The sequence below is a fragment of the Glycine soja genome, chromosome 2 (assembly GCF_004193775.1).
Source record: "Glycine soja cultivar W05 chromosome 2, ASM419377v2, whole genome shotgun sequence".
Classification (NCBI taxonomy): domain Eukaryota; kingdom Viridiplantae; phylum Streptophyta; class Magnoliopsida; order Fabales; family Fabaceae; genus Glycine; species Glycine soja.
Window position 1 is genome coordinate 30,976,849 of NC_041003.1, and position 27,436 is coordinate 31,004,284.

Consider the following 27,436-nt stretch of genomic DNA (forward strand, 5'->3'; position numbering starts at 1 on the left):
AATATGAAAAGTTAGTGATAGTAGTCACCAACAGAGATGGAAACCCTCTGTGGAGGAAATTGAAGGTGAATATTGGTGAATAATAGAGCAACCAATTGATGAGGTTGAGGTACTAATTGCAGTTCATTGATAATATCGTTAGTCTTACTGTCACATAATTATGCAAAAAAAATTATATATTATTCTTTTATTTTTGAAGGTGTATTATGGAGTTGACTTGGAAACTGGATCACTTGGAAGTGGTTTTCCTAAGACATCATCCTTAACTAAGAATGAGTCAGATAGATATGCCCTGTCTAGTTGGAATTTGAATAACTTCTCGCGACTGCCAGGTTCTACCTTATGTTTTGAAGGAAGTCATATCTCAGGAGTTGTAGCAAGAAAAAAAGTTTAAGGCATAACAGACGATATTACTAATTTTCTTTTTAATATCTTTCTATATCTGTCTGTGGAGTTATAAACTTTAAGTTATTTTTCATGAAAGCTGAGTTGAAAATTTTAAAATCTATCTGTTTTATAAAAAAATGTAATTTAATTAAAGGTTCAGTGGAGAAAATAAAGGACTAGAACTAGTGTTAGACATACACTAGAATTTAGATAGGGGTCGCTACAAACTGCAAAATTATTGCATCCTAAACATATACAATATCAAACATTATACAATACAAACCAAAAAGCCTCAAAACTAATATCAACTTCAATTCAAACCAAAAAGCCTCAAAACCAAACCAAAAAGCCTCAACATGTTCAAACATTATACAATACAAACCAAAAGGCCTCAAAACCAAATTTCAAACCAATATCAACTTCATCAAAGAATTAACGTATAATTTGAAACTTATTTCATTACTCAATCGTACTCTACTTCAGCCTAAAAGCCTCAAAACTAACCCCCAAACCCTAATAAAAATCATTTTTCATAAATTATAACCTATTTGGCCTTTTTTTAAATTAAAATAGACATTTACGGATCAAGTTGATCCATATGAAGCACTATAGATCAACTTGTAGGCCTAGGATCTTCTTCATCAATGGATTCCTTTGCTTCTTGGAAGATGAATGGCAGCGGAATGGAGAAAGGGAAAGAGAGAGGAGACGCCACTTCAAGGAGAAGATGAGTCTAGAAGAAGCTCACCACCATAGGAGGCCATGGATAAGAGCTTGGAGGAAGAAGGAGATGAATGAAGGGAGAGGAAGAGAAGAGCACGAAATTTTGTGCTCAAAAGGAGCTCTGAAATCTGAAGTTAATATTCAAATGATCAAAGTTCAAAAAAATGCACACACATGACCTCTATTTATAGCCTAAGTGTCACACAAAATTGGAGGGAAATTCAAATTTCACTTGAATTTGAAATTGAATTTGTGGAGCCAAACTTTGGAGCCAAAATTTCACTAATTATGATTAATGAATTTTAGTTATGGTTCAGCCCACTAATCCAAGATCAATTCCAAGATTCTCCACTAAGTGTGCTTAGGTGTCATGAGGCATGAAAAGCATGAAGGACATGCACAAAGTGTGACTATATGATGTGACAATGGGGTGTAGTAAGCAAATGCTCACCTCCCCCTCTAACATTTAATTGGATTGGGCTTCTACCAATTCAATTAAATTTATTTCCAACCACACACATCAAATATCCACTTAGTGCATGTGAAATTACAAAACTACCCCTAATACAAAAACTAGTCTAGGTGCCCTAAAATACAAGGGCTGAAAAATCCTATATTTCTAGGGTACCCTACCTACATTATGGAGCCCTAAATACAAGGCCCAAAAATAATGAAACCTTAATCTAATATTTACAAAGATAAGTGGGCTCATACTTAGCCCATGGGCCCGAAATCTACCCTAAGGCTCATAAGAACCCTAGGGCCTTCTCTTGCATCTCTGGCCCAATCTACTTGGAGTTTTTCTATCCAATGCCCTTGCGGGGAAGGATTGCATCAACTTGATCCGTAAGAAGCACTATGGATCAAGTTTTTCTCACGGATCAACTTCATCCATAGGATGCTTATGGATCAACTTGATCCATATGCGTCCTATGAATCAACTTGATCCGTGAGAAGCATACAGATCAACTTGATCCATATGTTTCTCACGGATCAAGTTGATTCGCATGCTTGTTACGAATCAAAACACATTATGGATCATCTAAATCCTAACCTATGTCTATTGCGGATGGCCTAAATCCCAATGGGGATCAACTAAATCCCTACAAACTACACTACACCAGCAAAAATGGAAGTAGAAACGCAAACAACACAACAAAAGGGAGAAGAGGCTTACCTCGACGTCAATGGAGCAGTGCAATGCACATCCTCAATGTCGAAAGAGAAGAACCTCCAAAGCACCACAAACACGCCGGTAATAATGTTGAAGAAGAACGCGCAGAAGAAGAACAGGCTCAAGAAGAAGACTCGCAGTCGCAGAAGGAAGAAGAAGAGGCTGGGTGTACAAATGTTTTTTAAAAAAAGGACAGGGGTATTTTAGACTTTTACCATTAAGTGACGGGTGCACTAGCAATAATTCTGGGTGCACCTAGCATTACCCATAATATGGTGGGTGACTCACTAATGGATCTAGGATACGTTTTGATATCATCTTAGGATGTGAGTTTGAGCTTAACTCAACCTCAAAAGCTAACTCATAAAATGAAAGTTACCCTTCATTTATATACTCTATTTTTACTATCTCTAGCTAACTGATGCAGGACTTGGACTTTTTTTTTTCCAATATTAGTATATTTTTATTTGAGTTTATATTTTAGAGAGTATTTTTTAGATAATTTTGGTTGGAGCTCACAAAATTTATTTATTTAGAACTATTCATGCACATTTACACTTGTGGAATATTTAAATAACTTTACCTGGAACAATTAAAATTATTTTTTACAAAAAATATTAGAATAGATAAAAATTAAAATAAAGGTGTCTATTAAAAAAAATTAAACTATTTTTTTTATTTTTGTAAAAGTATCCATGGTACCCACAAATATGCGTGGATATTATAAAAATCCATAGGTATTAGCTAAATGGATACCACATGGGTAATATATATATACACACACCCATGTACACACACGGGGGAAGAATCAAGTTAAGAGAGTTACTATCTATTTGAAACGGAATGAAATAAACAGATTTACATTAATGAGTCATAAATAATTTAACTCATGTTTATGTCTCTTCTCCTCACTTATATGGTATTCAACTTTTTCATTTTTATGTGTAACTTCACCTCATATCATTTTCTCTAAATTCAATAGTTATAACAAGTAGTTAATCTTGATCGTTAAATTTCAAAAAAATAAATGATAATAAAAAACCACTATGAGAGTAACTTCATCCCTCCTTTTATATATATATAGAGAGAGCAAAATACACCATTTTAATAATCCTTTATAATCATCAAAATACATATAAGAGATTTGGACGCGTAATACGTCTTTAATTCCAACATAATTTTTTTCTTCAAATTCTGACATAGCAATAATAGAATGCCCTGTCTTTCAATTGCAATAAAATATATCTTCATTGATTCAAACCAATGATCTTAATCTTCAAATACTATATTTGCTTAATTTTCAGTCATTATAAAGTCCTTGAAGATGCTCTGATAGGATTTGGTTCCATGGGCAAAAGGGGTGTTGGCCGACCGAAGAAACTGGCAGAGACACGCTGAAATGGGGTGGAAAGGATGATAATAACAAAAACGAATGTTGAATTGGAAGAATCAGTTTCGGAAATTGAAGGAGTGACTGTTGAATTTGAGGAATCTATTTCGGAAATTGGAGGAGCTTCTATATTGTCGGAGGAAAAGTGCAATAGTGAGGTATTGGAGGCTCCGGTGATGAAAATTGTTGAAGAACTGAAGTTGACGGTGAGGGAAGGGGAATCCCAACCTAAACCGTGGGTAGAGGTAATTCAGGGTAATAGAAGCTTGAATCGTGGAATGACGGTTGATTTTGTAGCTCCAACATTTGTGAATGGTAAAGCTAAAATTACGATTGATGAATCTGATGTATCTGGGGAACTTGAATTTTGGGAAAATTCGATTATTCTCTTTGCACTAGGTGAGTCTCTTTCTATGAATGTTGTGAAGAAGTTTATGGAGAAGACCTGGAATTTCATTTCACAACCAGAATTATCTTACAATGATGATGGTTACTTTATTGTGAAATGCAAGAATAGGGAAGACATGGAGCTGGTTATGGAACAAGGTCCCTATTTCATTTACGGTAAATCATTATTCCTCCGCAAGTGGACATCTGATTTTGAGATGAAGGAAGATCTATTGCGAGTTCTCCCAATCTGGATAACTTTACCTCAATTTCCTCTGCATCTGTGGGGAGAAAGGAGTATTTCGAAAATTGCTAGTATGGTTGGTAAACCTATAACAACAGATGAATGTACTGCGAAGAAACTACGAATCTCGTATGCGAGGGTTCTGGTTGAAGTGGATGTTACTCAAAAACCTATTGAAAATGTTGACATCATGGATCACAAAGGGAAACTCGTGTAGCAGAAAATAGAATATGAATGGAGACCAATGTATTGTCAATCATGCTTGAAGATTGGACATGATTGTGCCATTAAGAAAGGTCCTGGGAAAAAACTTATACAAGAAAAGGTGTGGAAACCTACCAAGCAAAATGAGGCGACACAGAATGAAGAGAAGCCTATGAATGTTGTCATTAAGAGTGCAAAACAGCAAGAAGAACCACAAAAGAAGCAAGAAGAACCACAAAAGAAACAGGAAGAACCACAAAGAGAGCAAGATGAGCCACATAAAGAGACACAAATTGAATGGACAGTTGTTACATCAGGAAAAGTGGATAGAGGTAAAAGAGCTATGATCCATACTTCTAAAAGTTCATTTGGGCCTTATCAGAACTCAAACATTTTCACCCCACTTAGGATTGGAGATTGTCCTAAGGGGAACAACACAACTTGACAAATGATGGTGAGTTGGAATGTGAGGGGCATTAACAAGGTAGCTAGGAATAAAGAGGTTAGCTCCTACCTCCATTCTTTTAATGTTCCTATAGTGGCTTTACTAGAGACTAGAGTTAAAATGCATAATGCTAAGAAAGTAAGGAATAAAATAGGTGGCAGTTGGAATTATATGGACAATTATGATAGACATGAGAATGGGAGAATCTGGTTGTTATGGGACCACAGGGAAGTGAATCTGAAACTTATTCAAATTGATGAGCAATTCATTCATGTGGAAATATACTCCTTGGATCAATCTCTTAAGTTTGTAGCTTTGGTGATTTATGCTTTTAATCAATTGGATAGAAGGAAGGAGCTGTGGAACAAAATTGAGGACATTGGTAGAAATCTGAATGGGCCTTGGATTGTGATTGGTGATTTTAATAATGTTCTGAATAGTCAGGACATAATTGGTGGTAATAATGTTGTTGAGACTGAAGTTAGGGACCTTAAAACCATGATGTCAAATATGGGATTGTTTGAAGCTGATATGAAAGGGAACCATTACACTTGGTCGAATAAGCATGTTATTGATGTGATTTACTCTCGGATTGACAGAGTTATTGGTAATGTTGATTGGTTTCAGAAGTATCAAGATGCCTCTTATGAAGTTCTGGATCCTAATATTTCAGACCACTCTCCTATCAAAATTGGCCTGCAGATACAAAAGCCTAGAAAAGTTTACTTGTTTAGATTTATCAACTGTATCAGTAAGGATCCATCTTTTATGCAGTTGGTTGCTAGTAGCTGGCATGTGGAATCTAGAGGGACTTCTATGGAAAAACTTTGGTACAAGCTTAAAAGGCTCCAAAGTGTTTTAAGACCTCTGTCTAAACAGTTCACCAATATGCAAAATCAAATCGAGCAAGTTAGGCAAGAGTTACATCAGGTCCAAAATTTACTGCAACATAATCCTTTTGATAATTTGCTGTTGAAGGAAGTGAAGCAGAAGAATGAGAAAATTATTCAGCTGGCCCAAATGGAAGAAGACATTCTGATGCAAAAATCTAAAGTCAATTGGCTTAAGCTTGGTGACAGCAATAATGCTTATTTCCATGCAACTGTGAAGGAAAAAAATAAGAATAAAGGCATCTATACTTTGACAGATTTAGATGGAAATTTGTTGTGCACACAAGAGAGTATTGAAAAAGAGATTGTGAGCTTTTACAAAAAGTTGGTAGGTACTAAAGAAACTGATTAGAAAGGAATTGATATCCCTGTTTTGAGAGATGGTAAAACTTTGTCTAGAGATCTTGCTCAGCAGCTCATTAGACCTATTGACCTAAAAGAAATTTGGAATGCTTTAGTGAATATTGGTGAGACCAAAGCTCCTGGTTTAGATGGATTCACTTCACATTTTTTCAAAGCAACCTGGCCCATTGTTAAATATGATGTGCAAAATGCTATTCTGGAATTTTTTAATACTAGTAAGTTGTACAAAACTGTAAATTGCTCTATTGTTTCTCTGATCCCTAAGTCCCCGAAGGCAAAAACCATCAAAGACATGAGACCAATATCCTGTTGTAGTACAATATATAAGGTGATCTCGAAGATATTGACTAGTAGACTGAGTGCAGTGATAAACAGTGTGGTGGAAGACACTCAATCAGCATTTATTCCTGGTAGGAATATCCAGGACAATATTCTTCTCGCTCAGGAGCTGGTGAGAGGATATGGTAGGAAAAATGTGTCTCCTAGATGCTTGGTGCAAATGGATATTCAAAAGGCTTATGATATGGTTGAGTGGCAAGCATTGCAACATATTATGGTGGAGTTGGGATTTCCTCAGAAGTTTATAGGCTGGGTGATGGCTTGTGTTAATTCTGTTTCCTACAGATTCTCCCTTAATGGTGCTCCAACGGGTATTTTAAAAGCTCAAAGAGGGTTGAGGCAAGGTGATCCAATTTCTCCTCTCCTCTTTGTTCTTGTTATGGAATACCTCCATAGAGTGCTTCATGGCCTTGGTTCAAGCCATAACTTCAATTACCACCCTAAGTGTGAGAAGTTGAAAATTATTAATTTGTGTTTTACGGACGATATTCTGATTTTCTTAAGAGGGGATCGTGGATCAATGAAGCTGATGATGAACAAAATGAAAGAGTTTTCAGAAGCAATAGGTCTTCAGATAAGTCATTCCAAGAGTAAAATCTATTTTGGAGGAGTGGATGAGGATACTCAAGTTAGATTGCAGCAGGAATCTGGTTTTTTGGTTGGTAAAATGCCTTTTAAGTACCTTGGTGTTCCTCTTGACAACAAAAAGCTCACTATTAGTAATTGTCAACCTTTGATCGATAAGATGTTGAAAAGAGTTCAACATTGGAGCTCCAAACTACTATCATATGCTAGCAGAGTGCAATTAATTAACAGCGTGTTATTTGCCATCGCAAATTATTGGCTCCAAATCTTTCCTTTTCCTAAGAAAGTGGTGAAGCATATTGAAGGGATTTGTAGAAGTTTTCTTTGGACAGGTAAGAGCAGTAACAATAGGAAAGCCCCTATTTCTTGGGATCATATTTATGATCCAAAAAATGCAGGTGGACTGAATCTGATTGGTCTTGAGGATTGGAATAAAGCTACAATTGGTAAACTTCTTTGGAATATTTGGGAGAAAAAGGATAAGTTGTGGATTCATTGGATACACATTTATTATATGAAAAATAATAATGCAGATAACTTCTAGTCGGGGCAAAATTGTTCTTGGACGTTGAAAGCTATTTTCAAGTATAAAAATTTACTTACGCAATCTGCGGTTTGGAAGGAGATGTGTGATGCTGGAAAGTATAATACGAGGAAAATGTACCAAGTGATTAGAGGTATTAAACCGCAGGTGGAATGGAGAAAAATTATTATAGGTAACCATGCTAGACCTCATGCAATTTTCACTCTGTGGTTGGCTTGTAATAAGCGGTTGTTAACAAAAGAGAGAATGATCAGGTTTGGCATGCCCACTGATGGTTTGTGTGTTTTCTGTAAGATGGCTGAAACTTGCCAACATCTGTTTTTTAGTTGCTGTGAAATCAAACTAGTTTGGGAGAAGATTCTGCGTTGGATTGGGTATGTTCACACTCCTACTATGTGGGATGATGAGCTTGGTTGGATTGTGGAAAATACTAAAGGCAAAGGTTGTAAAAGAAGTTTGATGAAGCTGGCTGTGGCTAATACTGTTTATAGGGTTTGGTTTGTGAGAAATCGGATCATATTTCAAGGTGGTAGGAAAGAAGAGCTTCATTGGGAGACCATAAAAAATGTGATTCTTAGAAGAGTTGAAAACAATAGGAAACTTATGATGTATTGCAATAGGAATCTCTAGTCTTTTTGGGTTTTCTTGTCAGTTTGGGCCTGGATCTTTGATCAGCGGGTTTTGTATTGATCAGTTTTTGGCAATAAAATATTCTTTATTCCAAAAAAAAATCTTCAAATACTTGTAATAGGAAATGGTTTAAATAGCCTAATAGTTGATATTTGGTTGAATAATGTTTTTTAAAGGAATACTTTCATTCTTTTTATATTTTCGGAGAGCTTAAATAAGTAAGGGCTATATAAGTTTTAAATCTCTCAATTATTTTTAATTTCGATTTTAGTTTCTCTTATTTTTTTTCATTTTTAGTTATCAATTTTTAGATGATTAATTTTAGTCTTTTTAAGATTTTTTTGTCTATTTTTAATTTCTTATTTAGTTTTATTATTCAAAGTTATTTTATGTGGTGTTGAATTTTTGTGTTTTTTTTGTTCATTTTTAAATTCTTCAAGGGACTAATTTGTCAAGTCACAAGTTAAAATAATGTGAAATTCAATTTTAACAAATCAAAATTTGAAGTTTTGTATTTTTTGAAGAAATACTATTATTAACTTAGCAAAAATAGAACTTACAAGTTACAACACATAATTAAATTTTCACGATGTGATATGTTAAAATTAAATCACTACAAAACATCTCAATGTTTTTTATCCATTTCTAAGAAACAAAAATCAAATTTACATTCACAATTAGGTCTACAAAAAAAATTAATCTTCCACAATGTGTAGTTGACTCAAGGTTTGAATATCGGGTACATATTCATATTTAATGTCTTACTATGTCTCAAATATAATTACTTGGGTTGAAAAAAATTACCTTTACAATACACTACATTAGACTACTAAATTAAAAAGGAAGGAATTAAATTAAATCGCTGTAACTTGAATAATTATTACACAATTCTATAACTTTTAATTGAATAATATTTTCTTAAAACTTACAATTGGACTGAAAGTTTCTTTCACATTCATCACATATACAAAAGATCATGTTAATTTAAAATCATCTGTTATCTAGTTCATATAAATTAAAATCGACATAATATAAATTTATTAAAATATAAATAATTTGATTATTTTATTATTGTTCAATTTTGACACAAATAATCTTACTAATATATAAATATAATTCAACCATTAAATTAATAAAAATTATATTTTATATGAAATTATAAAAATAATATAATAATTATGAAATTACATTATTATAATTCGATCTTCCTCTAATTAAAATTAAAATTTTATTACCAAGCCAGTTGAAGCTGCGAGTCGCGTGCTGTGTGTGATATCGTAGCGGAGCGTTTCTGCAAAATCGAAAAACTCGAATTCTCAACAACGAAGTTCCCTATCGAATTGCCATCTATTCATTCTTTCATTCAATTCTTTCGCAATGCAAACTCCCGATGACGTTCGCAACCTTCCCATCGACATCACTTTCTCTCGTCTGGGAGGTCCCAATTTCCTTTCTTTCTCTTTCTCACCAATTTCTTTCGTCTTTTTTTTTTTCTCGGTTTTTGAATTTTAATTCGAATTTGCGACCTTTGCAGAATGGTTGGTGGATCGCAAGCGAGTGCCCGCGGATTGGCGCAAGCGCGTGGCGGCGATCAGGGCCCGAATTTCCAAGGAGTTCCCCTCTCTCCCTAAGGACTCTGACCCCTTTTTCCAAACCCTAGACCCCGAAGGTTTAAAATTTATGTGTATTTTAAATTTAAGTAAATGTTTGTTATTTGTTCTGTGTTGACCAAAATGTGATAATGTTATTTGTTTACTGATTATGAATTGTGAATATATATTTTGGTTTGTTAAATTAGATAATTTTAATGATCAATAAAGTGGCAATGCTATTTTCAGGGATTGGTTATTTGGAGGCTAAACAGATATATGATGATCTCTTAAAGTCTACCTCGGAGAGCAGGAACATATTTGGTCGCTTATCAGGTGCTGCGGTAAGATATGCTCTTCAAAATCAGTAAAGCAAAATGTGCACTATAGTCATTCATACTATGCATACTATTATTACTGAATGCATGGATCAACTGGTACAGGGTTGTTCTAGTTTAACAAGTGATCTCAAGTTTGAGACCTGAGTATGCATATCTTTTGGAAGGAGAATTTTGCACCTATATTAGTTTTAAAGGATACTCTTGAAAATATGTAAAACAAAGGAAAAAGTTATACACAATTTGATAGGTACTTTTGGTGTTGTTCACCAAGTAGAATTGGAGTTTTGCCTCGTTAATATTTGTTGACTTTTAATGTAAACCTTTGTTTTGCAGATTACCCAGGTAAAACTTTGATTCTGATTTGAGAACAATACTAAAACTGCATAAGGAACTGTATATAAGCTTTTTTCTTGAAACAAAATGTGCACTATAATCATTCATAGTCATCTTATAGTATATATACCATTGACCTTTTACTGTTAACTGTGGCTATTATTATTTGGGTAGGGTGCGTGGGAAGCAATTGTGCGGTCCTTTGAGAAGGATCATGTTTTCCTTGGTGAGGCTGCGCAGATTCTGATTCAAAATGTGAGCTATGAAATGTGAGCATTGTGATCTTATGGTTTTCATCAAGAGAAACATGTGGTGTTCTATTTGTTTAAAGGCTTTTGTTATTTTGTTGCTGAGTATTTGTTTCCATTGTGAAGCCCTTATCAGAGGAAACAGGTGCAGAAGATTCAGCAGCATCTGTTAGAGCTAGATCGCAAGGAGGCTGATATAAAAAGAAGTGCTGCGCTTTCGGCCACCAAATATGCTGAAGCTTGTCAGGAGCTTGGCTTACAGGTTGGCATTTTTGGGGTGTTTTTGTTGAGTAGGAAACAATTTTTGTAGCTGTGTTATAACTTATAAGGGATCTTGTGATGAATAATATCCTTGAGAAAGCAAGTTAGCGTTGTCTGCTCTATGTAGCTGACCTACCTAATGGGATATGACTTTGTTGTTGTGTCATGTAGAAAACAATTTATTTTTCTGTTACAAGTGGGTTGTGATTTTATTGTTTTGCAGGGGAAAAATGTCAGAGTAGAACTCTTGGAGACAGCACTATTACTTCCGAGCACGTTTAGCAAAATTCTGGATGTTGTAAACAGTGACAACTTGTCAAGGGCAATTGAGTATTATTCCAATTTTGTCAGGGATGCTCACATTGAAAAGGATGTAAGGCAAAACTAGAATTCTTATTCATTGTATAATTCTCATTAATGCTTGATGCATTGTTCTTGCAACTCTTTTGCATGACCTTCCTGCAAGGAAGGGATTAAGATTGACATGGTTCAGTATATATTTTATTTAAGATGAAAATCATTACTACAGAGATCTTTGGGAGACGTACTACAAAACTTGAAGAATATGCGCGAAAATCCCCCATCTTTAAATGTTGCTGTTGACTCTGAGATTATTAATGATGTTAATGTTCATTCAAGCAAAAATGGATTGGATCCTGCAATAGCCAATACTGAAATTGCTGTGCCTGACATTGACTGGGATATTTCTGTGGATAGTTCACAACTTGATTGGGACATTGGAACTGTAGAAGAAACAGAGGATAATGGTAATGGATTGGGTCCATATGAAATCATTAATGCCTCTGACATCGGATCTGATCTAACAATATCAAACCAAGAAATAGGATCACCTGCAGATATATCTTGGGATATTAGTGTGGATACTCCTCAGGTTGATGTCATTGATGATGATAATGCCCCAACTGTAGTGCTGGAGAATCAGACTTCTCTTCCTGATTCCCTATCTCAATTGACAGGAAACAAGGAAGAAAGGAGCCAGCTTTTAGATACGGAGTACAGAAATAAAATTCTTGATGATCTGTATGAGGTATATAATATTTATGCCAATTTACTGTCTTTACTCATTAAGTTTTTGATTTTGATAATGCAATTCCAAATTTCATATTACATCCCTAGATAGGGAAAGAAACATAGCTCTAGCAAATTTTGTTTACATCTTATGTTGTATTACTTACTAGTAAACAGTTATCTCCCCTGTATGAATTTATTATTTTGATGTCATTATTATTTTCAGATTAAACCTTAAATTTTGTAATGATTTTATATGCCATCAGATGAAATCCTTTTTAAATCAACGGTTGGCTGAATTGAGGAATGAGGAAACTTTGTCCCTGCAACATCAAGTCCAGGCAGTTGCACCCTTTGTACTACAGCAGTATGCTGCTGATGCCATTGAAACAATGCAAAGTGATATTTCTTTGGCAATTTCATTGCTGACAAATAGGAAGACAAGGGATCTGATTATGATTCTCAACTCCAAAAGGTACTGCTTGATATTTTATACCTAAAATTTCATGCTTAGGAGATGCACATTCACTGTGTATCCCGTTGTGTCAGATATTTTCTCAGTTTTGGATTTCTATGATGACTAAATGTAGTTGAAATTTACTTTTGAAAATGGCAACTAATATTCACAATTGCAAGTTTATGCACTGAATTACATATTATTAACAGGAAATGATAGTTGGAACCTTGAAGAACAAGTGATTTATGTTTCAAACAAAATCCAGACAAAATGATTTAGGTTGAGCCATAGACCCACTGTTGGATTTGATATAGTTTATTTTGATGTTTGTAATTTTTGTCTTGCATAACAAAAGAGTTGAAGACTTTAGTAATTGGTTTATCATGTAATATAGTAAGATGATGATTTTTTGGTGAATTTCAACTTGTCTATTTCTGTATTACTGTGTAACTTCAAATGCTCACGTTTAGGATGGCATGTTGAAGCATGCTTTTCTCTTTTCTTCATCTTTTAAAATGCTAAAATATTTGGACTTGCAGTTTTACTCACCCAATCCACATTAAGTATACTAACATTAACAGCCTTTATCATGTCAAATGCTTTATTTGGCTCTTTTTTCTTTAGCAGTATTCCTGTTGTATCTGATCTGTGTTAATTGATTGTGGTGTTGGGCCAAATTTCAGATTTCTAGATAGACTAGTCAATTCATTAGAAGAAAAGAAACATCATGAAGTCAAGTTGAAAGAGGGGTTGAAGGACTTGGCTGCTAAACGTATGGAACTGCAAAATTCTTTATCTTCGTCATGGTCAAAGCAAGTAAGTTCTACCTTTATGTGCTTCCTATTCTTGAGGGGAGAGAAGTTGTAGTGTTTAACTGATTTTCAAATTTGTAGGATCTTCCCTTCTCTCTCTTTCTCTCTCTCTCTCTCTCTCTCTCTCTCTCTCTCTATCTCCTTCCCCTTTGTCCCTGTAGTTTGTGTTGCCAAAAGTGACATTTGATTCCTACACTAGTTTTAACTATTACTAGATGCACTTTATTCTGGTAAATAGTAACAAGTTCATAATTCTATTTTGACAACCTGGTTGTGTTAAGGGTAATCAAATTACTGTTCTAATGAGTTTTTTTGTCTCTTAATTTTTATCTAAAATGTGTATAGAGGAAAATTTAAGTTTATAATATATGGAAAATGTGATGTCAAAGCATGGCAACATGCAGGTCCTGAAAAAGAAAATAATAAAAAAAAAGAGAATGGAAAAATCTGATAATGGTTTCTGTCTTCAGTCAGGAGTCTCAGGATCTACCATTTGTTCATATTGTGTGTTAAGTTTATTTTAAAGAAATCACAACAACAACAACAACAACAACGCCTTATCCCACTAGATGGGGTCGGCTACATGGATCAACTTCCGCCATAATGTTCTATCAAGTACCATACTTTTATCCAAACCATTAATTTCGAGATCCTTTTTTATAACCTCTCTTATAGTCTTTTTGGGTCTTCCTCTGCCTCGAATTGTTTGTCTTCTCTCCATCTGGTCTACTCTCCTCACTACAGAATCTACCGGTCTTCTCTCCACATAATAATCACTTTATTTTATCAACTTCCTGAGATAATTTTTGTAAAGAAAATCTGTTTCTCCCGAAAAAAGCACCATCAAACATGCAAGTTCTCTATTGGGATTTTCTTTTTGGAGTACTTAAATCTTGCTTGGCAGATAGCAGTTAGCTGACGTATTGCGGTGAGAGTGGGCATAATTATCCACATGCAAAATAGTCTTGTAGCATCATTGATTTACCCTTATTTCTTTATTAAGACAATTATGAGTCAGGATGAGATGTGTTTTTTTTTACAAGAACAGAACAATGTCACTTCATTTTCATTTTCACTGTTAGTTTTGCCTACACTAGGAGATAGAGATCAGTTTATGTATATTGCTTTAGTCCTTCCATCTTTCTCTCCATTCCCCTTATTCTCAATTGTTTGCTACCCAGTACCCATGCGGGCAAAAGTCTATGTTCTATATGTATATCTGTGACAACTCAACTTTACATGTTACCCCCTCTCCCTAATCTGCCCCCTGTTCTTGTAGAAGAGACAAATTAACTCTTGAGTGAATTGCAGGATGCGGCTGTGGCAAAAACAAAAGAGCTGAAAAAACTATGTGAGAGTACACTTTCATCCATGTTTGATGGGAGACCAGTTAATATAATTGGAGAGATCAATGCTATTTTGACTAGTGGACTTGGAGCATGAGGAAGAGAAATTTCCTCCGATGATGATCAAGCCTTTAGGTGGATAGTGGCTGCCAAAATAGCTTAAGATAAATTTCTTTTAGTTCTTATTTTTTATATTACCTGTTCATTTCTGACAAACAGTGCTTTGACAATGCCAAGGGTACATGCGCTGATAATTCTCACTGAATGAAGTAACTTTTGGTACTTGGTCATTCTGCTGTTGTGTCCTTGTTGGTTTTACAAGCCGAGGATACCACTGGATACAATTTTTTTGGCTTATTATTTGTATTATTTTTTAATTCCAAGTAAGGATGTAGAGCCTAGGCAATAAGTGCATGTTTCCCACGGCACGAGAGCCAAGTCATCTGACCGAGTTGCTATAAGTCTAGGTGTCCACTAAAAAGTTTGAATAATATTACGAAACATCAGATTCACTATTATCAAAAAATGAATATCAGTTCATGTTGGGCCATGTCATTGAATGTGGCATATACATCTCATCGAATAATTTGATTGCAAGGAATATGAATGAAGCTAAGAAATTAAAGCAACTAGCACAGGGCAACAGATAAAGGGTATCTATCTGCTTGATTTATGCAATCATCCATTCATAGTGTATTTGGGTTAGATTTATGGTGAGAAGTAATCAATTATTTTTTTGTGGCAAAGGCAAAGTAATAACCAATTGCTTTTATTTTTTCATGGTATCACCATAAATTTATGGGAAGGAATTGATTCTTTGATGTTATTCCAACACTATCAAATTGTCCATTTTAACTCATCATTTTTGGATTTTTGGACCATGCCTGAGTTGATTGAGCAGGATGCACTGCGTGCATCTCTTTAGCCAGCAAGGCTTCTATATTTTGCATGGTTGGGCATCCCTCAATATTGGGTAAACTAGACAAGATAAACTTAAGAACGAAAAGAAAAAAATAAGTTAAGGTTACATCTCTTGTTGAAAAAAAAAATACATAAAAAAGATACATAGACAGAATCTCTTGTAGAAAAGATGGTGAAAATTTGTTTTAGAGGGTTTAGGCACGTATGAAGTCCTGTAGAAGTCTATTAGGAGAGTAGATCATATGGAAGTTACTGGGTACTAGAGAGGCGGAGTAAGATTGAGGAGGCAATAACTAAGGATTTATAGGTCAATAGCTATGGGTTATGTTTGATAAAATTAGCCTATAAAATAGTTGAAAACTTATAAACTAATTGAAAGCTTATCATTTATAAGTTAAATGATAAATGTCAAATGAAGTGAGGAAATTTTTAATATTTTTAATATTTGAATTTTATTTCTAATAACTTATCATCTTTAAAAGTAGGATAATATTTTTAATTTTTTTATTATAAACAATAGTAAAATTAAATAAAATAAAATTTATTATAATTATATTGTTTAAAATCATTTTCTTAACATTTAAATACTTTATTAATAATATTATTTTAAGACAAAAATAATTTTTTTTCTTAAAATATTCATTTTGTTAATCTGTATAAGAAGAACTTGGATATGTATGTCTCTCATTTGGATGATTATGAAACATGATACAAAAAATAGATAAGGGAATCTTTAAATTGAATAAAAAGAATAAAATAAAATTTCAAATAAAATAGTTAGGATAAAATTGAGAAGAAGAAAAAAACTAATAACTTATAAGTTAACTTATTTTTCATAAGTTATTTGAAATAATTTATAAAAAATAAGCTACTTGAAGTAACTTATGGAAAATAAGTTATTCAAATAAGTAGCTTATAAGTTCCTCAAAAGTCGTAGCACATATAGTGCGACATAAAATATTATAATATCACTAGATCAAACTAGTAGGTTTCTAGGGAGAAAAAAACTTATGTTTTGAAAATTTAGGAGGGTAAATTTATTCTTAATTTACTTTGAAGATTAAATTGATATTAATTATTAAAATGTAGTATAAATTTACTTTCAGATCTTAAAGGTAAGCTCACGCTAGGAGTGATAATAGACCGAAACAAATAAGACTTTGTTTAAATATGTTTGATTTATTTAGTGTGTTTTGGATTAAACTTTCAATTCTACCAACATCAATTTCAAAATCAAGTTGAATCTAAAGTAACAAATATTTGCTTCAACTTTTTCAAATTTTGGGGCTCAAAATTGATTTTTTAGTATTTAAGTATACTATTTATCTTATTTTATGTTATTATATCTAAAATATCTTTAATTTAATTGGAATTTTAGTTCTCATTATTCATTTTTATTCCTTATATTAAATTCTAATAAAGGATAAATTAAGAAAAAAAATAATTTTTAATTGAGATTGGTGCAATGTAATTTTTTTTTAATTTTTAGCGTGAATTAGTTTTTATTTTCTTTATATTTAATACCAAACGGAGTATGAATTAAAAGCTAACATGTGCCGTGCACTTATGGACATCTTGTAATTGCTATTTAGAGTTAGAGCAAATAACTTAGTTGAGTATTTATTAAATAAGTACATGCAAATATATATTTATGAATGCATTACTTAATAAAAAATGAAATTGTTTTTATGAATTACTCTGGAGAGCTTATTAAAATAAGATGAAAAAAACTTATACATAAGCTATTTTAATTAATTTTCTAAATATTTATACAAATATTTATAGACTTAAATATATTTTTGATCTTTAATAAATACTCAATATTTTGTATTTGTTTCATAATAAATTTTTACATTGAGTTCTTAATAAAATAATATTTTATTTTTGTCTTTGATAAATTATCAAATTTTATGTTTAATTATTGATAAATTAATAAATTTTATTTTAATTCAAACTAATAACAAATGAAAAAAATTATCAGAAAATAAATATAAAATTCATTAATTTATCAGAAATTAAAAAAATGTTAAAAATAAAAAACAAAGTTATTTTTTAGGGATTCAATGTAAATTTTTTTTATTAGAAAATAAATATAAAAATCAGATATTTATTAAGGATGAAAAATATATTTAAATCATATTTATATAATCAAATAATTCGAATAAGCTATCATTAAGTTCCGTAGTCTCCGACCAAGACCTCCATCTAAGGAATCAATTCGCTGTATTATTATTAAGTGAAAGAATCCAAGCTGTGTCAATACTCAATAGTAACTGAGTAATTAAACATTAAACATTCATGTCATTAAGCAAACAGTTTCAACGGTCCAAAAAAGCTTGATCCTCTCCAGAGGTGAAATTCAATCTAATCCTTTTTACATGAGAAATTCCAGCTAATTCAAGCACGTGTTTTGTGCCTAATAAGAAGAGGAACAACAAAAGAAGCGAGCAGAAATCAAGTTAAATTTCTAGCCCGTTAATGTCAACCAGTTTACACTGTTAAAGTGTAGCTTCTGTATCACCGAGTGAGTACACATCAGGCAGATACATAGCTCAATGCGGGTGAACCGATAAAGCGCGAGGTGGTAGTGCGAAAAGACCTCTCAAGTGGATCAAGTTCAGTGCCATCTGCTGCACCACTCTTTGAAACGAGCTTTTGAGAAAACGATACAAGAGAGTCCACGATTTCAGACATTGGAGGTCGAAATTCCTTTACAGGCTGCACGAGAGACATGTTCAGTTTCATTGCAACACCCCCAGAAAAAAAGATTGAGCGAACGAACATATAACTGAGAAATGAATGATGTGCTATCCTACACACCTAGAGAAAGAAAGAAAAAAAAAAGAAGAGAAAAGTGATAGATGTAATGAAAATTTTTGTTGGACATCCAATATTATATCCAACACTTAGAGAGAATAAAGAAAGAGAAAAAAAAATATAAATATGATAAGATTAATAATGTGATAGGAAGAGAGAGATTGAAAATAATGAGAGATGTTAGTAGGCTGTATAAAATTATAAATAATTAAATGTATTTCTACTATGGATGTAATAGGTATCTGATATAACAGGAGGAAGAGAGAAATAGACACAAAAGAAAGAGTGCCAATGGGCCGTCTAGAATATTGGAGTGTCTAAGTATCACTACTCATTTGAAGAACCAGAATGACCCATGCACACAATCATGAGTAAATTCGAGTTTATAACTTACTGACTCGATATTTAAAATCTAATATGGTTATTATACCTGAATGCAGAGGGAGATGATATCAGCATACCGAGAGAGAGCCTTGGAGGAAAACGTCCTTTTGATTGCTGGATCCACCATCTGTTCCAAACTGTCGCCATCATGAAGCCTTGATGAGGCCCACTTTGCCAGATATTGCTCTTCCCTTGGCCTGGAACTGTGTTTGAAGAGAAATAAAGGGTCATCATTCATCAAGAGAGGAAACAAATGAAATAGGACAGGATTGAAGAGAAATTAGCACGTACCCGTCGAATGGTTTTCTTCCTGTTAATAGTTCAAGAAGCAACACTCCAAAGGAAAAGGTATCACTCTTCGTGCTGCCAATTGCCGGTTGGCCATGGTCAGGTGAACTGTATCCTGTATCCCTAATTTCAATCTCAGAAGCCTGTTTTCGACAATCAACAAATTATAATCAGTGAATCTATTGTCCATGGCATACTTAAATTAATATCAAGGTTCCAGTTCATCTTGCAGCTGCTACTTTATAAATTTAAGCAGCTTTAAGCTATACCTACAAAGTGGGGTTATCCCAGTTTTCAATAAAATAAATTTTTAAAAAATTAATAGAATTTTAAAAATATGATGAGATTTTTTAATTAAATAAATAAGAAAAAATATTTTTATTAATTAAAATAATAATTTTAAGTTAAATATAATAAATATGTGTTTTTAGAAAATAAGAAGTGATGTTTTATTTATTTATTTAATAGGGAGTAAAATAAAATTTTTTTTTCATGAAATAATAAAATAAAGAAAAAATAGAATAAATAGTAGATTTGGAACCCTAACTATAAATAGACATATTAGGTCAAAAACTCTTTCTTCCGTCCAAATTGTTTGTCCTTTTTTCCTCTCCCAAAATCCTATCTTTTTTTTTCTTCTGTATACATCCAAATTTGTTCCAGTAAAACTACAATTTTAGACTCGTTAACCGTTGGATCATCCTGAAATTTGGACATCACCTTCGATACTCATTTTCACATATTTCCACCACTGGAACTTATGAAATACTGTCTGTAGTAAGAGATATGTCCCTCTCACAAAGACAGTGAATTTGAGGCTCAAATCTTTTTTCCTTCTCTCTAACGCTTAGAAGCACTAATAGAACAACCAGAGGAAAAACTTGAGGAGTCTTAGGGAACCGCTAGAGACGCCACTATCGTAGTCGAACTACACACATGAGTCTGCTTAGAGATAAGGGATGAGCTACACATGCTTGGAGATTAGAATGAACATGTGTAGAGATCCTTAGAGGATCAATTTTGAGTTATTTTGGTATGTTTTGTGAAATTCAACTCTGTTCGCATGCTTTTAATCGCGAATTGATTGTGTTTGACAGACTAATTGATGTCATGATGTGAAATTGTTGTGAAATTGATATGTTCTATTCCCTTGTTTCATGCTTTAAAAAAATTATCTATAATTATAATGTGTCTTTCTCTTATTTCTCGTACCTATAGATTGTACATTTGATTGCTTTACTATTGTGAATTGAGTGCACTTTCAGTATATTTGTGTCACAAGATATTTATTTGATTTTAATATATCATTGTTCAATTAACTGCCAACAACCTCCATATTTTGATTATTAATGATGATCATAAAGATCTTCATATAATACTCCATGATACCATGGGAATGTGCAGGGTTGTGCTTTACTCTTGAATCAATTGGATAATCATAAAGCTTTATAAAGAATAGGACAAGATTTACTATATTAGCATAAAAATTAGATGGTTAGAAACATTCTTTGTCATGTTTTTGTCTGATAAGCTTATTACATGTTGATGATTATAACACATATATATGTATATGAATCTTAAAATAAATTAGGAATTAATAGTTCAAATAATAAAATTAAATTGAAGGAAATTATTATATTAAGATTCAATGATAAATACTTTTAATTTATTTTTTAGTTTAATTATTTATTAACTCTTTTTAATTAAAAATAATATAGTTCGATTTAATATATACATGTTGTGTGCCATGTAAATATTAATACTATGTCATGTGTATATAATTCATGAGATGTGATAACATGTTGCTTTGGGATTATAACATTATGACTAAGATTGGGTGTATGTGATAAATTGAGTATGTGTTGAATGGTAAGATACGTGTATTGAGATGTTATACGCATTAAGCTATGAACTGTACAATCACATAACTGTAAGATCCTTTAAACATGTTGCTATGGAATTATAACATTGTGATTAAGATTGAGTGTGTAATAAATTGAGTATGTGTTGAATTGTAAGATACGTGAGTATTGAGATATTGTACGCATTGAATTGTGAGCTATGTACTGTACAATCACACAATTGTAAGACCCTTTAAGAGCGATGAATATTGTGATGAGATCCATTCTGGGAATCCAACGAGTTGAATCACTTTGAGGTACAACAAGTTAAAATTATTTTGAGAACAATTGAGGAGTCGTGTGTTTTGTATAGTTCATAAATAGAGTCTACGTGTTAAAATATTTTATGGCTTGTACTTGAATAAGGAGGAAGAGGTCCTGATAGACTCTTCAGAGTCTAGGCCTTGGGGGTAAACGCACCCGGTTTGAGTGCTCCTTTAAGCATGTGTCGATCCCATATGGTTGGAGCATTCTTGCAAAATAGCGTGACCATAATTGGTCTCCCTATGATTTAACCTAGTGAGAGTGACTTAACTTACTAATGTATGGTCTGTCTTGTCATGTACTTTTGGGCGCTTGACGAGGTTTTTTACTAACATGGTATCACATTGCATCTAGGATTGAGTCTTAATATATTTGTTACATAATGCTTGTGTATTGATCATTATTGATTGGTTGAGTGATATTGTGTTTTGATCCTTGAGTACATGAATGATGTGAAAATGTGTGAGGTGTGTTGTGTTGAGACGTGATGTTATACGATAAGTGATGGAATGACATGAGTTGTGTTTAAGTAAGTTGTATTTCATTTATATGATATGTATATTTACATGTTGTCTCATTTCTCTCTATTAGTTAGGAATATGATAACTCACTCCATGTGTGCTGTTTGTGTTTGAATTTTATGATGATCTCGAACCTTGTGTTTGTGGGAGCATGGTTAGGTGGATGACTATGGAGAACCTTATGCTAGAGGATGCTGAGACACCGTGCTCTGATAGGATGTGACATCGGGGCTTAGGGTTTTATGTTATTTTTATGATATGCTAGTTTGCAATATGTAGTTGAACATGATTTACTTCTATGTTTCTTATTGGAATTTCAGTTGTAATACTGATACAGTTTTTGTTTGGAGCTGAAACATGTATTTATATTCTTACCGATAAGTTTTAACTTAGTTAGTTGGTGAATGTGAACATTTTACTCAGCTGAAAAGTTTCATATTAAGTTGTGAATAAATCTTTTTAAATCACTCCCGCTATTCTATGTTTCCTTTCGCTAAATTTATGTCAAGATAAAGAGTGTCACAAAGTGCAAAACACTATTGTACCAAATGAACAAGAGCAAGGGACACAAGACCTTATCTTCATAATTGGACGTCCGTTTTTTTAGAATAAATCATCCAAAAGCTAAAAGAAGTTGTGAGCTTTGGCAAATGCGACGGTATCTCTATTCCCAAATAAAAATATCCTATTAGTATTGGTATAAATGATGTTTTCCTCGTGTTTGGCTATAGTGGAAACCCCTAAATCTAAAGCTATTTGGTGTTCCAATCCAGTTCCAACAATGCATTTTCAAACTGAGAAAGCGGAATTTCTTGACAGTCTTCCAGAATGACAATTGCTTAAATATGTTTGTATTGCTGGAAAAGCTAAAGGATCAACTAGTCAGGTTTTATTACAACTAGTTGAAATACACTTGAATAACATATTTTTCGGTTGGGTATGGCTGCGACTATTCCTCAAGCCCACCAATTAATTAACCATAGACATGTTTTACTTAATGGTCAAAGTATAATTTTCTTTATTTCAATTTTACACAAATATTTTCATACTAGAAATTCGAATTTAGATAATTCCTATCACATCTCCTTTTTGTCAAATGAGCTATCTTTTAGCTACTTTAGGTATAGTTTTTGCTAGGCATAATTAAGGTTTTAAATTGCGTTTGTGGCCACAATCATGATTTCACGTGGATGTGGCCGCAGTTGCTGCATTGAGGTTGCAGACACTCCAAAAACCTTAATATTGGGGCCGAAATGATGCAAAACCATTGCATAATATAAATTCAGTCACTAGAACCTTAACAGCAATAAGTAACCTATTTAAACATGATGCTGATTCTTGCAGAAACTTACCCGATTTTTGACTTTGTCATTTGTCAGCGGTCTCAAAATAGCCAAGCCACAGTCAGTAAGACGAGGCATGAGATTTTCGTCCAGTAGAACATTGGTAGCCTTTAAGTTTCCATGGGAGACAGGAGGAGAGAATGTCGAGTGCAAATAGCTGTAATTGTAAACATTTGTTTATGTCAAGGTTGAGAGTTAAAACAGAATTCTACTTTCTAACAAAAAAAATTGAGTGGCAACATGGAACTTACTCCAGGGCCTGACCAACACCTAAAGCAATTTTGAGACGTGTGCTCCACGATAAAGGTTTGTACGCGGCACAATGAAGAGCATCATCTAAAGTTAAATTTCTGACATAGTCATAGACAAGAAGATGCTGCCCATGCTCCAAGCAGTAGCCTTTAAGTGAAACAATGTTAGGGTGCTTCAGACGGGAAGCGGTACAAACGACGTCTAAGAACTTTTCCTCTTCACTGAAAGACATGCCAGCCATGTTGATATTCTTCACTGCTAAAACCTTTCAAAAAGAAGAAAAATAAATTGTTATATATTGAAAGCAACAGTTTTGAAATCTGAACGTGTTTTACTGTTTAGAACATAGAAGGTAGTACCTTGTTATCTGGAAATTCAGCTCTGTAAAGAGGGCCTAGTGACCCCTCTCCCAGAAGGTTGTCTTCATGGAAACTGTTTGCAACCAACTGAACCTCAGCTATTGTATAAACCTTTGTCCTTCCAGTGAATCTGTCTCTTCCGGAAAAGCTTTTTCTTGATGTTTCACCTGCTGCTCTTTTATGGATCTGGGAAGTTAATCGCCTTGGACCCAAAAGGGATGCAGCATTGTAAGGTGGGATCTGCAGACTCTCATCTACTGCCGTTGTAGAGACGTCTACCACCATTAAAAATGGATAGAAAAAAAGAAAAGCACGATCTAAGATGGAAATGAATTTACAGAACTAATAAATGGAATGGTATCAAACATATGAAACATAAAGATAAAGTAGTAGAGTGAAATTTGACAAGTATTGTATATTCGGTCATTTTAATGTTAAATCTGCGTGTTGAATGAACAAGACAATTTTGAGATCATGTTAATGTTATTAGCATGTGATTCAGTCATGCGGTTTTTGGATTTGACTAGGAGTGCCTCACCATCTATATGCCTCTTTGTAGGCAATGAACTATGGTTGCTTTCATAGTCCTCCATTCTCTGTCTATGGAGCTTATTCAAACGGATCGCAATGAAGAGCGCAAAACCTGTCACCAATAATGTTCCTGCACCAACAATGAAAGCTATTCCTCCTGGACCCATACGTTTCTTCTTTTGCTTCCTTACTTTAGGAGGATCGTAGTTCTCGACGGCATTCGTCTGAGTTATCGGTGGGCGACTAGTGTTTTGCTCAATGGGTACATTGTCCAAAGGAAATGCCCAGGCAGGAGAGTCGTCTAATGCATGGAACTTGTTCCCTCCAATCCTAATTGAGGCTAGAATGTGACTTTTCGATGATGTGTCCATAACTTCATATCCGATAAAGAAATAGAAGGTGATGATAGAAACTTATCACTAACCATAAGTTTGGTATGGACTGAAAAGGCTGTGGAAGAATGCCACTGAACAGATTATCTTGAATGTTCCTGAAAAAACAAACAAATTAGCAAATAATAGAACTGTAGTCACACTCAGACAATGTTAAAAATGTTTAGAGATAACCTACAAATCAATGAGTGGAAGCTCAGCCAGGTAGGTGACTGATCCGGTGAATCTGTTATTCTGCAGGAACCTGCAAATAAGCAACATGCTACAGATCAAACCAACACGACCATATATAACAAAAGTCCTGTTTGAGTATAAGATGAAATACAAATCAAGTTTAGGAAACAGGGTAGGTGTGTCATAAAGATGAAACTTACAATCTATTAAGGCCTGTCAAGGTGCCAAATGAACTGGGCAGATCACCGGTGAAATTATTGTACGAAAGGTCCCTGATGGTATGAAATCATCCTTGGTTAGTTGACAGATTGGGATCTAAACAAAATAGCCAAAGCATCTACATTTTTTGGTCTCACTTTCTCATGACTCGATCTAATTTTCAATTATATAGTCTAATCTTTTAGAGCTTTACTTGCTCTTGTGCTTCTCAAATCCTAGCTATCATGATATTCATGTGCATTTCCAACAAAAGAGGAATAATTATGTGGCCTATGTTATCAGTCTTTTGGCTTATTTATGTAGTTTATATTTTTGGTACTGATTTATGTAGTTTATATTTTATATGATTTCACATTCTACTCTTTCCCTTGTGAATTATTAAAAAATGAGGTTTTGATTGGCTTCATCGTTTGTTCTTACAGATCCTGAATATTCAAGATTAGTAACATACAGAAAAACCTACCTATGGAAATGGTTTAGGTTTTAGGAACCTAAAATTTCTAAATGATTGAATCACTTGTCCTTTCATTTCAATTAAAATGCAATAGCAGAAGACTCCGGAAGAAAACATACATTTCTTTGAGATCATCTAAGCCAGTAAATACATTGCCAATGGGTCCATCCAAGAAATTATGGCTTAAATTCCTGGAAGACAAGAAGTGATGATTTGCAGCCATTTGTAAAGATCAAAATAGAGATAAGGGAGCATAAGGAACAAGTCAATGGACGTTTTGGTTAAGAGCATTCTATAGAAATATGTCCTCTATCAAGCTTGGGCTAAAATCAATATTAATGTTACTCACAGATGTCTTAGTTTTTTCATGGTTGACAATGTATGGGGGATATTTTGGTCCAAAAAGTTGCAAGCCATATTTCTGCACGAGAGAAAAATTGTCAGAAAAACACAGTGCTGAAAGATACTGGCATACTTACCACTAAGCATAGCACATAGTCACACAGGAAATGAAGAAGAAGAAAAAAAAACGAACAAACAGTAGGCTTACATATGTGTGGCATTTGGGGGTAAAGCCAGTGGTATTTCACCCATTATGTTGTTAGAACTGACATCTCTAAAGAAACCAGAATATGGAATTAAGTAAATAACAGATCTTGACAACAAACCATCCCCATAAGAACTTAAAGCTATACAATTACTTACAGTTGCTTCAAGTTTTGTAGATTATTGAGCAAGCCTCCAAGATACCCGGTAAGGTTTAATCCACGAATTTTGCTGCATGAAGAAGAGAGCAGGTATATTAGGTTTACTTTATTAGTGGCATTATAATAAGAATGTGAGTGTCATCAACAGAATCGGTGCATTACAGGTGTATAATTGATGAGCCAGAACATGCTACTCCAGTCCAAGATTCCTCACAAGGATCGTTACCGTTCCATCCATTCAGCACTGGTGGGCTGTTTAAGGCCCTGTATAGATCCTGCAGAGCTGTGACTGTTCATAAAGAAATTACGAAATATATTTAGTTTAGTAGCAGAAACCCATGTAAATTGTGAGCTATACCAAAACGAGTTCAATATCAATAATTCGAGATTTTTAATCATGCAAATACTTATTTTTTTATTCTCATTTACAAATACAACCCTCACAAGTCACAAGTACATGCATTTTCTATTTTCTATCTAAATCCGTCATCTTTAAATTATATGAATTCAACAATAACAAGTAATCTTCTACTGTTTTGGTTATTATGTCAAAGTAAGTTAAATGGAACCTAGTTTTGGAAACACTAACAAAATCATATAATTTAGCGAAAGGCCAAAACTATTACACACAAAATGCATGAAACAAGCTATTAAGCGTCGCATAAAATCACAAAATATGCATTCAGCATTCAGAGACAACGGAAAAACTGTACAAAACGTAACTACACACAATCTCTCGAATCCCAAATCGCATAATTTTCTTCAATGTTATCTTGAAATTGATTAGATTCGAAGACAATGCCAAATGCACATCGCGAAGTTACTTAATCAATTTACAGTGAAAGATTAATAGTTGAAGAATCAAGAACGAATATAAACAGTTATTTAAATTACCGTCAGGAGGATCCGTAAACGCGAAACACCGAGAAACCAAAGTTGCCGAGAAGACAAGGACGAGGACAAGATTCACGAACACATAGTTGCGAACCATTATTCTTTCTCGGTTCCCAAACACGGAATCTAAATTGGAACTGAAACGAAGTGAAGAGAAAAAATAGAATTCAAGCGTCAAGAAAACTAAAACAAAAATAGAGAGAGGTTAAGGTTTTTGGAATGATCGACGAACGAGTTTACCTGACTCTGATTCTTCGTTTTCGCAGAGTGAGAGAGTTTGCAGAGTTCAGTGAC

The 27,436-nt window shown here is 33.6% G+C and overlaps 2 protein-coding genes across 2 annotated transcripts; one reads left to right on the plus strand and one right to left on the minus strand.

Annotated features, from left to right (window-relative positions):
- Nucleotides 1-9,541: 9,541 nt before the first annotated feature.
- LOC114392441 (CDK5RAP3-like protein) lies at nt 9,542-15,104 on the plus strand. Its single transcript, XM_028353587.1, has 10 exons — nt 9,542-9,743; nt 9,840-9,974; nt 10,144-10,238; nt 10,743-10,837; nt 10,943-11,078; nt 11,301-11,450; nt 11,607-12,125; nt 12,373-12,581; nt 13,247-13,379; nt 14,687-15,104. Exons 1-10 carry the CDS (start codon nt 9,683-9,685, stop codon nt 14,816-14,818), a joined length of 1,665 nt encoding a protein of 554 aa, XP_028209388.1. The 5' UTR covers nt 9,542-9,682; the 3' UTR covers nt 14,819-15,104.
- A 2,851-nt stretch (nt 15,105-17,955) lies between these two features.
- Nucleotides 17,956-27,239, minus strand: LOC114371432 (protein STRUBBELIG-RECEPTOR FAMILY 2-like). Its single transcript, XM_028328881.1, has 15 exons — nt 27,143-27,239; nt 26,411-26,537; nt 26,247-26,318; nt 26,092-26,157; nt 25,661-25,732; nt 25,069-25,140; nt 24,873-24,938; nt 24,727-24,792; nt 24,340-24,632; nt 23,772-24,088; nt 23,412-23,677; nt 23,170-23,317; nt 19,135-19,274; nt 18,890-19,046; nt 17,956-18,360 (listed from the first exon to the last, which is right to left on the minus strand). The coding sequence occupies exons 1-15, from the start codon at nt 27,237-27,239 to the stop codon at nt 18,178-18,180; spliced, it is 2,142 nt and encodes a 713-aa protein (XP_028184682.1). The 3' UTR covers nt 17,956-18,177.
- Between the last annotated feature and the right edge of the window lie 197 nt (nt 27,240-27,436).

Excerpts from the sequence above, each read along its gene's own strand:
- LOC114392441 (XM_028353587.1), top strand. The coding sequence starts at position 9,683 with ATGCAAACTCCCGATGACGTTCGCAACCTTCCCATCGACATCACTTTC. Across the intron at positions 11,079-11,300 it reads GTCAGGAGCTTGGCTTACAG|GGGAAAAATGTCAGAGTAGA; the intron begins GTTGGCATTTTT and ends ATTGTTTTGCAG. Across the intron at positions 11,451-11,606 it reads ATGCTCACATTGAAAAGGAT|AGATCTTTGGGAGACGTACT; the intron begins GTAAGGCAAAAC and ends TCATTACTACAG.
- LOC114371432 (XM_028328881.1), bottom strand. The coding sequence starts at position 27,239 with ATGGTTCGCAACTATGTGTTCGTGAATCTTGTCCTCGTCCTTGTCTTC. Across the intron at positions 26,319-26,410 it reads GGCTCATCAATTATACACCT|CAAAATTCGTGGATTAAACC; the intron begins GTAATGCACCGA and ends TTCTTCATGCAG. Across the intron at positions 26,158-26,246 it reads CTACAAAACTTGAAGCAACT|AGATGTCAGTTCTAACAACA; the intron begins GTAAGTAATTGT and ends TGGTTTCTTTAG.